Source organism: Salvelinus namaycush, chromosome 2 (genome assembly GCF_016432855.1).
Source record: "Salvelinus namaycush isolate Seneca chromosome 2, SaNama_1.0, whole genome shotgun sequence".
NCBI classification, from domain to species: Eukaryota; Metazoa; Chordata; class Actinopteri; order Salmoniformes; family Salmonidae; genus Salvelinus; species Salvelinus namaycush.
Genome location: NC_052308.1, coordinates 35,198,016 through 35,210,508, shown reverse-complemented (window position 1 = coordinate 35,210,508; position 12,493 = coordinate 35,198,016). Strand labels below are relative to the sequence as shown.

The window sequence follows — 12,493 nt, the reverse complement described above, 5'->3', positions numbered from 1 at the left end:
AACCAACTTGACAGAGCTTGAAGAATTTTTTAAAAGAATAATGTGCAAATATTGTACAATCCAGGTGTACAAATCTCTTAGAGGCTTACCCAGAAACTCACAGCTGTAATTGCTGCCAAAGGTGATTTTAACATGTTTTGACTCAGGGGGTTGAATACTTATGTAAATTAGATATTTTTGTGTTTTATTTTCCAGTAATACAATGTTATTTTTTTTTTCTCCACTTTGACAGAGTATTTTGTGTAGATCGTTAACATAAATGACAATTAAATCCATTCCACTTTGTAACAACAAATGTGGAAAAAGTCAAGGTGTGTGAATACTTTCTGAAGACTATCTCCCGCAGAAACAGAAATTCAGGCAATAGAAACAGCATAGAAAACACAAATCACAAGTATCAAATTTAGGAATTATTTCAGTGTGTTTCAGTGTGCTTTCGAACTTGACATCCATTTAACCCCTACTACTAAGAGCTGCATTCTGACTTGAGATACACAAAGTCTAACACACAAAACCTAGTGTTGAAGGCATTGTAAGTTTTGCCCCCAAGTTCATTTCAAACGCAGTATCTGTTGAAAATGTTCAACAAGGTAAGGATTGGAAAACAGATCCATTCCATTTGACCTCGCTAGTGTCAAACATGGACAGGAATGTTGATAAAGGATGCGTCCCAAATTACACCCTATTCCGTTTATATTGCCCTGGTCAAAAGTCATGCACTAAAAAGGGAACAAGGTGCCTTTGGGACTATGCAACAATCTCCTAAGAAGATTAATAGGTAGCTATGTTTATGTAACTCTTTCCAAGTCAAAAGATTATCCTCAGATTGTGTTAATGGTTATGGGTAGAGAGAAGAAAAACAAAAGATACATTGTCCAGCAATGCCAGATACAAAATAACATGTAAGGTCTACCAATTCAGTAGTTTCACTGCAACTGTGCAAACATGACCTGACAAGTAGCATGCAGTACTGTTACTGTACATATACATTATTATCAGGTATCCTTAAAGTTTTACTATTAAATGGAATGTCGTTACTTTTTCAATCATGCTAGTATCGTACTAAAGCTAGATTAAATTCAGTAAATGTATTACATCTTTCAAGTTAATCTTCCATATTCATAAAATGCATTAAGGTGAGCCAGGAAAGGCACCAAGTCCTTCTTGTAGATCAAATTAAATGTCCATGTGAAGGCCAGTGAGGCAGTGAAAACATTATGGTTTTATACCCATAAATGGAATTATTCAAATATATAGTAGCTAGCTCCTTGGCTGCCTGCTATTGTGATTACAATCTTGCCAGCGTCTAAACTTATAAGAGCATAAAAACAACTATAATCGTCTTAATCTACAAATCACATAGTTTGCCTGTTTAGAATGCAAGAGGTCTGACATATCTGATCGTTCAGTGTACGCAAACAGTCTTGTGTGATTATCAGTCACTAAGAAACAGAGGGAGGTCATTTGCCTTTTGTCCCGAACAGCAGGGGGGGGGGGGGGCACCTAAGTGCAACCTTGCAAGTCGTGCCAAACATGCTGAGGGAGAGAGATTGGCTTTAGAGTTGTCTGTAGACATGACTGGAATTCCACCCTGCCTGGTAGCATTGCGACAACTCGCAATATTGACTCTACCCTTCTATAGGTGTAAATGGACCAAGGTCCAAGAACATAAGACGTAATAATAAAAAGGATGCACGTAAGTCGCTTCGAATAAAAGCGACGGAGCGAGAGCAGTGATCTCAGAGAAGATTTGATCCTTCGTAGCACAACAGTTCTGCAGCTCTTACGACAGAATGCAAGATTCATTGGGGTTTTTGATGCTCTTGAGTTCGTTGCCATTCGACGGATCACCCTCATCATCTACTGGGGATCCTTCATCATGGGGCAGCCTTGGCCCGTCACCCTCTTCCAGCTCAGGCATGTCAGCGCAGGCGTCTTCGTAGGCGCTGATGCTGTCTGTGTCATTGTTCCTGTCGGGGGAGAGGTCACGCCCGTTCTCCTCCTGATTGCTCCCGGGGGTCTGGCTACCGAGTGCCAACGGCCCAAAGGTCTTGTTGACTATCTTTGTGAACTTGGTGAAGCTGTCCTGTGCCCCATCTGCTACGTCCTCAGAGGACACCAGCCGGGCAACGTGGAGAGGAGAGGGCCGGGTCGGACTGTCAGAAGGCTGCTCCCTCCTCCCCTTTTTGAAGAAGGAAGCGAGCAGCCCCCCAGTGCTGGTCTCAGATGATAGCCCGTTGTTGGGCCCGAGGCTCTCACTGTCCAATCGGATAATAGAGAGAGGCGCATCTTGGCGAGAATTGTCCTCATCCCTTGGTGCATCCCTGATTTGTTCCTGTGCTTCCTTTTTGATTTTCATCTCTTGGGCTTGTTGTCTAGCCATCTCATCTTCCCTCTCCTGCTCCTTGACAAGTGTGTACACTGGGACTGCTGATATGGTGTTCCTCTCCTGTGGAACAGTATGATATAACAGCTATATTAATAATGTTCACATCAGGGTTGTGTCCCAAATGGCACCCTATTCCCTATATGGTGTACTACCTTTGACCTAGCTCTGGTCAAAAGTAGTGCAATATATAGGGAATAGGGTGCCATTTGGGACACAAACCTGTACAGACCTAAGTACAGCAGGGAAACAGGAAGAACATTTACATTTTGATTTTCATACTGTACAACCGGATATAAAATGTCAAGGCTAGAGGTGGGTGATATGAAAACCAGATTCAACAAGTACAGTCATATAATGCTGCTATTACAAATATGAGTCCAAATCTCTGTCAAATTCATTGTATAGCCTCGTCTCTGGTACATCTTGTGCTACATTGTATCAATACATTCATAGCTTTATTTGCAGGGCTTGAGACATTGGCTGGGAAAGTAGCCAGGCCAATTGTCACGTTACCGTTTCCTGATTGCAATAGGAAGCAGGCAAACACTGGACTTACCCAACCACAAGTCCATGCTGATGATCAGATGACCAAATTATTACAACCAAGGTCTCTCAGTCAATGCAAAAATGTTTTTGTTTGAAAATCTACTGAGGTTTCTTAAAGTGAGGAGGATATAGAATATAGAGACAGCTAGGACATATTGTTGAGCTCTTCTTAGGGGTTTAAATTGCAAACAGGCAACTCCCTTCTAATCTGCCTCAAGCCTCAGTAGCAGATAACCAGATAAATGGACTGTGATAGGGATGCGGGTTGAACCCTGAGGGAAATTTGTCCATCTTATATTGTGCTGTGTGCTGCTCTCTTTAGATTAGAGTACAAAATGTACTCCACAGGACTTTAGTCAACACGTAGCAAGTATAACTTTATCAAACATATCTCATTTTATAGGCTTTGGGCCAGAACAAATATCTGTCAATCATTTAAATTGCCCTACTTTAGGAATGATAATGCGCACGCACACACACACACAGAGTGAGAATAACAGGTATGGTGGGAGGTTGTCCCCCAGGCTGGAATTTCCCAGCAGCTGAAACACTTCATTCTGTCAAATTCAGCAAAGCACAGTTGAGCTGAAAGAACAAGAGAACACTCCCCTGACAAACGAAAGAGTTACGCAACTAACCAGAGCTGGCATGCAGCAACAAGCCATTAGTCACTCTTTATGCCTAAAACCAGGAAGCCTGCTGTACTTGTGTCTCTCTATGATTATGTAAGCCCATCCTCCTCATCCCCCATTACCTCTTTTAGCCTCTCCACCTCCTGCATCAGAGAACTGACAATGTCCTCCAACTTCCTCTTAGCCTCTTTCTCTCGCTCCAACTCCTACAAGTGCAGAGAGACACGTTAGCAGCGTCAGTCCATTTATGACCCATTAGATCAATTCAGCGGAGGGTAGTGAAGTGTTTTAGAGCAGTGGTTCTTAAACGGTGGGTTGGGACACACAGTTGGGTCACAGGAAAGTGGACATTCCTACTGGAGCATTGCGTTGCTCCACGAGGACCTTTTTACATGTACAGTGCCTTCGGAAAGTATTCAGACCCCTTGACTTTTTCCGCACTTTATGTTGTTACAGCCTTATTCTAAAATGTATTAAATAAATACAAACCCTAGGCAATCTACACACAATACCCCATAATGACAAAGAAAAAACAGTTTTCAAAATTGTTGCAAATTAATTACAAATAAATAATAAAAATACCTTATTTACATAAGTATTCAGACCCTTTGCTATGAGACTCGAAATTGAGCTGAGGTGCATCCTGTTTCCAATGATCATCCTTGAGATGAACATGAACATGAAACTTGATTGGAGTCCACCTGTTGTAAATTCAATAGAATGGACATGATTTGGAAAGGCACACACCTGTCTATATAAGGTCCCACAGTTGACAGTGCATGTAAGAGAAAAAAACCAAGCCAGGAGGTCGAAGGAATTATTCCGTAGAGCTCCGAGACAGGATTGTGTCGAGGCACAGATCTGGGGAAGGGTACCAAAAAATGTTTGCTGCTTTGAAGGTCCCCAAGACCACAGTGGCCTCTATCATTCTTAAATGGTAGAAGTTTGGAACCACCAAGATTCTTCCTAGAGCTGGCCGCCTGGCCAAACTGAGCAATCGGGGGAGAAGGGCCTTGGTCAGGGAGGTAACCAAGAACCTGATGGTCAGACGGAAGCCACTCTTCAGTAAAAGGCACATGACAGACTGCTTGCAGTTTGCCAAAGGCACCTAAAGACTCTCAGATGATGAGAAACAAGATTCTCTGGTCTGATGAAACCAAGATTGAACTCTTTGGCCTGAATGCCAAGTGTCACGTCTGGAGGAAACCTGGCACCATCCATGCGGTGAAGCATGGTGGTGGCAGCATCATGCTGTGGGGATGTTTTTCAGTGCAGGGACTGGGAGACTAATCAGGATCGAGGGAAAGGTGAATGGGGCAAAGTACAGAGAGATCCTTGATGAAAACCTGGTCCAGAGCGTTCAGGACCTCAGACTGGGGCAAAGGTTCACATTCCAACAGGACAACGACCCTAAGCACCTAGCCAAGATAACACAGGTGTGGCTTCGGGACAAGTCTCTGAATGTCCTTGAGTGGCCCAGCCAGACCCCGCACTTGAACCCGAACGAACATCTTGTAGAGACCTAAAAAATAGCTGCGCAGCAAAACCTCTCATCCAACCTGACAGAGCTTATGAGGATCTGCAGAGAAGAATGGGAGAAACTCCTCAAATACAGGTGTGCCAAGCTTGTAACACCATACCCAAGAAGACTTTAGCCTGTAATCGCCGCAAAAAGGTGCTTCAACAAAGTACTGACTAAAGCGTCTGAATACTTAAACTACCGGTAAAAAGTTTGGGGTCACTTAGAAATACCTTGTTTTTGAAAGAAAAGCACATTTTTCTTCATTAAAATAACATGAAATTTATCAGAAATACAGTGTAGACATTGTTAATGTTAGAAATTACCATTGTAGCTGGAAATGGCTGATTTTTAATGGAATATCTACATAGGCATATAGAGGCCCATTATCAGCAACCACCACTCCTGTGTTCCAACGGCACGTTGTGTTAGCTAATCCAAGTTTGTCATTTTAAAAGGCTAATTGATCATTAGAAAACCCTTTTGCAATTGTGTTAGCACAGCTGAAAACTGTTGTTCTAATTAAAGATGCAATAAAACTGGCCTTCTTTAGACTAGTTGAGTACCTGGAGCATCAGCATTTGTGGGTTCGATTACAGGGTCAAAATGGTCAGAAACAAAGAACTTTCTTCTGAAACTCGTCAGTCTATTCTTGTCCTGAGAAATTAAGTCTATTCCATGCGACAAATTGCCAGGAAACTGAAGATCTCTTTAGATTTTCTTTCAAAAACAAGGACATTTCTATGTGAACCCAAACTTGTCAATGGTAGTGTATGCAAATGTGATTTCATTTTTTAGTTTTTTATAAAATTATCAAAAATTTATTTAAAAAAAAACTGTTTTTCCTTGTCATTCAGGAGTATTGTGCGTAGATTGGTGAGGCAAAAAAACGATTTTATACATTTTTGAATAAGGTTGTAACGTAACAAAATGTAGAAAAATACAATGGGTCTGAATACTTTCCGAAGGCACTGTATATTACATGTACATTCCATTTTGGCAATTTATCCAGAGAAACATACCAACCTTTAGCAGAATGCACTGACTGTAAGACAACCACATATCACAGTTATCGCAAGGGAAAACATTCCTCAATAAATTTGTCTATAAGCTATTTTTAGAGCGATGACCCTACCCTTTAGCCTCTCGGAATATGGCTTTAGCCGATTCATGGCTAGAAAGGAGTGAGTGCGTCCCAAATGGCACCCTATTCACTATATAGTGCACTCTCACTATAGGCGCTGGTCAAAAGTAGTAAACTATGTAGGGAACAGGGTGCCATTTGGGAAGCATCTAGTGTGTATGACTAGGTGTACCATGGTGGCGTGGCTGGCCTCTCTCTGGGCCTCGGCCAGCATCTCCTCGGCCCCCTCCAGGGCGTCCTGCAGAACGTCCACCTGGAACAACAGAGTCTCCCGCTGCAGCTCCAGCCCACGCAGCTCCTGCAACACATCGTCGTAGCTCGCCTGCAGGTCATTCTGCATGAGAGATGTATTCATTAGTCATATCAGTGGGAAGCTTGAGCAATGTATACACAGGCATATCAGCTTCATATGGCTAAGAGAAAAATTCTCTGTCCCAAATGGCATCCTATTCCCTTTATAGTGTACTACTTTTGACAAAAGTGAATAGGGTACCATTTGGCTCTCAGACAAACAATATACATTAGGCATGACAGTGTGCAGCTTCATCTAATCACACTAGCAACAACGGTGGTTTAATTAACATGTGATTTGTTCGTCAGCTGTTGGGTAATGATGTCATTGTTTTGATAGCTATTTCTGGCCCATGGTCATTCTTATCTGCGTCATACCATGGTTTTTGTCTTCTTTATATGGCAGAGTTACTGGCATTACAACACATAATCGAACTGGAGCAAAGTTATTTCTAATATATTTCTGGGTTATTTGGTGTTAGCTTCATAAAGAGTGTGCACCCTTTGAATATGCAGCACAGACTGTGAGAATGTCTAGTTTGACATCCAGTAGAACTGGTTACACTGCTAAAATATTAAAAAAGTTATCCTGCAAAACATCATTAAAACAGCTTGTGCAGATAATCACCATCTCAGGGAGTTCCATCAGTTCCTGATCTTCCTCAGACTGCTGAAATGACCAAGACAAAGGTAAATGTCAACAAGACTCATCAACAAGTAATATATGAAAAGTTAGAGCATACTCAGTACATTTAATAACAGTGATAGAATCAGAAGTAATCATGTTAAAATGACAGACCATAGTAGGCCAGCGTCCGAAATGGCACCCTATTCCCTATATAGTGCACTACTTTTGACCAGAGCCCTATGGGGAATAGAGTGGCATTTGGGCCGCAAACCTAATTACGCCAGTAGCTTCAGGCCATTTCCATGTAAAAGGATCCATGAGCACCAACATGTGAAGTTCATAGGAGCACATCAAATTTGGTGTCAAATGAAAGCTACCCAGTGTTCTAAGGCACTGCATCTCGGTGCAAGAGACATCACTACATTCACTGGGTCAATTCCAGGCTGTATCACATCCGGCCGTGATTGGGAGTCCCATAGGACGGCGCACAATTGGCCCAGCGTCTTCCAGGTTTGGCCGGGGTAGGCCGTCATTGTAAATAAGAATTTGTTCTTAACTGACTTGCCTAGATAAATAAAAAGGTTACATTTTTAAAAAATGTATTAAATTCTCCAGGCACCACTACTCTCCTGTTAATGTCACCTATCCCGGCTCTTACTGACACCTACCCATGAGGCCCCTCTCTTTCCATTTACTGTAACCAGCGAACTCACCCAATGAGCACCGACCGACACCGGTCCATGGACGTTGAGAAGTAGTTGAAATTTAGTCAGTCCAAATTTCAACCAATCATAGACATCTATGTATCACCAGCTTGACAATGCAAATAGTCTGGGCAGCCATTTGATTAGCTGTTCAGGAGTCTTATGGCTTAAGGGAAGAAAATGTTAAGAAGCCTCTTGGACCTAGACTTGGCTCCGGTACCGCTTGCCATGCAGTAGCAGAGAGAACAGTCTATAACTAGGGTGGCTAGAGTCTTTGACCATTTTTATGGCCTTCCTCTGACACTGCCTGGTATAGAGGTCCTGGATGGCAGGAAGCTTGGCCCCAGTGATGTACTGGGCCGTACGCACTACCCTCTGTAGTGCCTTGCGGTCTGAAGCCGAGCAGTTGCCATACCAGGCAGTGACGCAACCAGTTAGGATGCCCTCGATGGTGCAGCTGTAGAACTGTTTGAGGATCTGAGAACCCATGCCAAATCAGTCAATTGAAATAAATTAATTAGGCCCTAATGTAATGGATTTCACATGACTGAATACAGATATGCATCAGTTGGTCACAGATAGCTTAAAAAAAAGGTAGGGGCATGGATCAGAAAACCAGTCAGTATCTGGTGTGACCACCATTTGCCTCATGCTTCGCATAGAGTTGATCAGGCTGTTGATTGTGGCCTGTGGAATGTTGTCCCACTCCTCTTCAAGGGCTGTGCGAAGTTGCCGGATATTTGTGGGAACTGGTCCACGCTGTCGTACACGTCGATCCAGAGCATCCCAAACATGCTCAATGGGTGACACGTCTGGTGAGTATGCAGGCCATGGAAAAACTGGGACATGTACAGATCCTTGCAACATCAAATCAAAGTTTATTTGTCACATGCTCCGAATACAACAGGTATACAGTGAAATGGGGCTGTGCATGATCATGCTGAAACATGAGGTGATGGGGGATGAATGGCATGACAATGGACCTCAGGATCTCGTCACGGTATTACCATCGATAAAATACAATTGTGTTTGTTGTCGGTAGCTTATGCCTGCCCATACCATAACCACAACTTCACCATGGGGCACTCTGTTCAACATTGACATCAGAAAACCACTCGCCCACACAACGCTATACACGTGGTCTGCGGTTGTGAGGCTGGTTGGACGTACTGACAAATCGTCTAAAACAACGTTGGAGGGGGCTTATGGTTGAGAAATTAACATTCAATTATCTAGCAAAGTTGATCAACAACTTTGATGGGCATTCCTTCAGTCAGTATGCCAATTGCACACTCCCTCAAAACTTGAGACATCTGTGGCATTGTGTTGTGACAAAACTGCACATTTTAGAGTGGCATTCTATTGTCCCCAGCACAAGGTGCACCTGTGTAATGATCATGCTGTTAAATCAGCTTCTTGATATACCACACCTGTCTGGTGGATGGCAAAGGAGAAATGCTCACTAACAGGGATGTAAACAAATTTGTGCACACAATTTTAGAGAAATAAGCTTTTTGTGCACATGAAACATTTCTGGGATCTTTTATTTCAGCTCATGAAACATGGGACCAACACTTTACATGTTGCGTTTATATTTTTGTTCAGTGTACTCCTTGTGTATAGAGTTGTACGGTTTGTTTAACTTTGCAATCAATGGTTTTGTTTGGCATACATCTAAATGTGAAAACTTGAGTCTCTGCATCATTCTGTTAGCATGGAATTGCCCTTCATCCATTACACTTATTATACCTGACTCCCACTTCTCCTCTTGAGGGTCCCCCCTCTGCTGTCACTGTGCGTCAGACGCCTGGTCGAACTCTCCGTCTGACAAAGGAACAAAAATACATCTCAGGCAGAGCCATAATAGAGTGGCGAGGAGAAGCTCCGACGATCCTTCGTGTCAGGAAATAAAATAGTCAATAATTGTAGCCATTGGCGCTCTGTAGAGTTGCTATTTTCTCGTTGTCAGTTAAATTGTATTACTCATGATACTCATTATACTAATAATGTCTGATTTAATCACCAAATACGGTAGTCAGTTTAAAAAGGTTAAGGGTACAAGACTGTACATATCTGGCTGTTTTGGCAAAATCACTAGATATCCAGTCGAGCCAAGCGGGGAGAGGATACCTGTTGTCACAGTTCCAAGACCAGTCAGAAACCAATTGATCTCAAAACTGAACTTCGATCCGCGTTAACTAGCAGATATCCTTCCCCACCGTCGTCATATGACAGATATCTCGAACCAATCATGACTATTCAACTAAATAAAATGATAAATAATTTTCACGTTTCTTAGTAACATGATTGTATAACTAGCAAAGTTGTTTAGACGTTGAGGGTGCCGTATTTATGAAGTTTGGAAATAAGGACAAACTAGCATAGTTCAGCTAGCCAGCTTGTTTAGCCAGGGAAAACGAGCTCCGCCCTAGTACGCAGCTGGGCGCACTAGGCTAATTTAGGATACTTTATGCACTGATATCAGGAGCTAGAGACTGAAACGAATGAATCATATTTAAGGAGCGTGAATCGATATTATAGAGTGGTGAAGAGGAGTCTACCAAGTCTGGACGCAATTTCACCATACATTTTCTTTATTCAGGGTTCACTCAAATCGTTTCAATATTGACAGTTACAGCTGATTTCGGGATTGTATGTTTACAAAAGCGTGAGGGAATAACTGTTTGCACCTTTTTACATTGTTCCCACATCCAATAGTCAGCTGGTATATGTTAAGATGGTTTAGCAGGTCTATCAATAAAATCTATACCATCCCCAAGCCTTTTAAACAAAGTGAAGAGCAAGCTATATGATGCCGGATGCTTATTTTACATTTTACATGAGGTCTCCAGTGATGCTCAATCGAATGAGTGTCCTGCTATTGAAAATTAGCCTACATGTTATCACATACTTACATATATTTAGGGTTAAGGCTAGATCATGATGCGGGAGGATTGTTTTACAGATGGATTCATGAATGATGCTCTATCAAATGTGTGGGCTATTGCTACTGTTTAATAGCCTAGGCTACATGTCAACGCATCATTTACATTCATAGAGCATATGGATAGAAACATGGATTTCAGGCAAACCTCTAGGTCCAGTTCTTATGGACTGTAGGTATACCAATAAGAAAATAAACGTATGATGAACTACTGATGACTGAATTCTAACTACATTAGTCATGCAATGTGTCATCCCTATTCTATGCACACCGTAAGGAAGCAGCCATACTTTTTTTTTTTTTTTTTACTTGTGCCCTAATGGGATAGACACTAGACAGAGATTAGGAGAATAAGTCATTTCTCTCTGGCGTTTAATAAGTAGCAAGCTAAACATAAGGCTATTCAGATGTGCATAGTTTGGTTACAATCAGGGCCCGACTACCGCTTTTAGGTCGGGTGCACCGACCTAGTCTGCATTTATCAATGTGCCATAAGGTAGCCTGATTTCAGATGAGTCCATGTAGACTAAACATGATTATGAGGGAAATTATTCTTCTTGCAAACCATATTTAATCGTTTATAAACGTTTTAAATGAACTATTATATTTATCGGACAATCCACAAGAATCACATTATGTGTAACCGTATTCAATGTAACACCACATGCTACAGTAACACTGGGAGGAGAGTCGAAATGAAAATGAGCAGTAGGGTACACAGTAGGGTTAAAAACCACAAAGTAAACAAACACCTAAAAATATAAACAGGCAGTGGCTTACTGTAAAAAGATGAATCTTCTCGACTGTAACCACTAGTAATGTTGCCAAGGCTAAGCTTCAATTGGCTAAACTTCAATGTTAGTAGGATATGCTACAATCTCAAATTACTCAATAACAAATAGATAATTGAGAAAATAGACTGTATGCCTCATGTAAATGTCGCATTAAACAAAGACGACGTGATTTCTCGACGCTCACCTCCTTGATAATGTTGCGAAGTGACTCATCCTCGCTCACTCCCCGAGAAAGCGTCCTTTTCCTCGGTGACCCAGCTCTTTCCAATGTCCCGGAATGCATTTTTCTAGTAGCCTACGATACGCAAAAAAATATTAATACTGTTCTTAACAACTAGATTAAATGAGTGCAGTCAACAAACTGCGAAAGTTATCTTGACTCAGAAAACGTTCAGGAGGCAACCCTAAAGGCAACACAGAGACAAACAGGTTCCGCCCACGTTACAGTTTTGTTAACCTTCGCCCACAATCAGGGAGCCAGTTCATTCTGTCGCGATATCTTCATCCACACCACACAAAACATTACTCGGGTGTGTTGACTGTGGCTTGCCAATATTCTTCTCCTCAGACCATATTATAAAATCAAACTTTATTTGTCACATGCACCGAATACAAGTGTAGACCTTACCGTGAAATGCTTACTTACAAGCCATTAACCAACAGTGCAGTTCAAGAAAGAGTTAATAAAATATTTACAAAATAAAGTAAAGTAAAAAATAATAAAAAGTATCACAATAAAATAACAATAATGAAGCTATATACAGGGGGTACCGGTTCCGGAGTCAATGTGCGAGGGTACAGGTTAGTCGAGGTCATTTGTACATGTAGGTGTAACGGATGTGAAATGGCTAGCTAGTTAGCGGGTACGCGCTAGTAGCGTTTCAATCAGTTACGTCACTTGC

At 41.9% G+C, this 12,493-nt stretch overlaps 1 protein-coding gene across 3 annotated transcripts; it reads right to left on the bottom strand.

The window, feature by feature from the left end:
* Positions 1-235: 235 nt before the first annotated feature.
* si:ch1073-456m8.1 (leucine-rich repeat flightless-interacting protein 1) lies at positions 236-12,021 on the bottom strand. 3 transcript variants are annotated; one of them, XM_039011918.1, is made up of 6 exons: positions 11,776-12,021; positions 9,603-9,677; positions 7,150-7,191; positions 6,403-6,564; positions 3,690-3,773; positions 236-2,449 (listed from the first exon to the last, which is right to left on the bottom strand). In XM_039011918.1, the coding sequence occupies exons 1-6, from the start codon at positions 11,872-11,874 to the stop codon at positions 1,784-1,786; spliced, it is 1,128 nt and encodes a 375-aa protein (XP_038867846.1). In that variant the 5' UTR covers positions 11,875-12,021; the 3' UTR covers positions 236-1,783. The 3 variants fall into 3 exon arrangements, with proteins under 3 accessions (XP_038867846.1, XP_038867853.1, XP_038867861.1); XM_039011925.1 differs by lacking the exon at positions 9,603-9,677; XM_039011933.1 differs by lacking the exons at positions 7,150-7,191; positions 9,603-9,677.
* Between the last annotated feature and the right edge of the window lie 472 nt (positions 12,022-12,493).

Excerpts from the sequence above, each read along its gene's own strand:
- si:ch1073-456m8.1 (XM_039011918.1), bottom strand. The coding sequence starts at position 11,874 with ATGCATTCCGGGACATTGGAAAGAGCTGGGTCACCGAGGAAAAGGACG. Across the intron at positions 3,774-6,402 it reads AGGCCAGCCACGCCACCATG|GAGTTGGAGCGAGAGAAAGA; the intron begins GTACACCTAGTC and ends CTGCACTTGTAG. Across the intron at positions 2,450-3,689 it reads AGGTGGAGAGGCTAAAAGAG|GAGAGGAACACCATATCAGC; the intron begins GTAATGGGGGAT and ends ACTGTTCCACAG.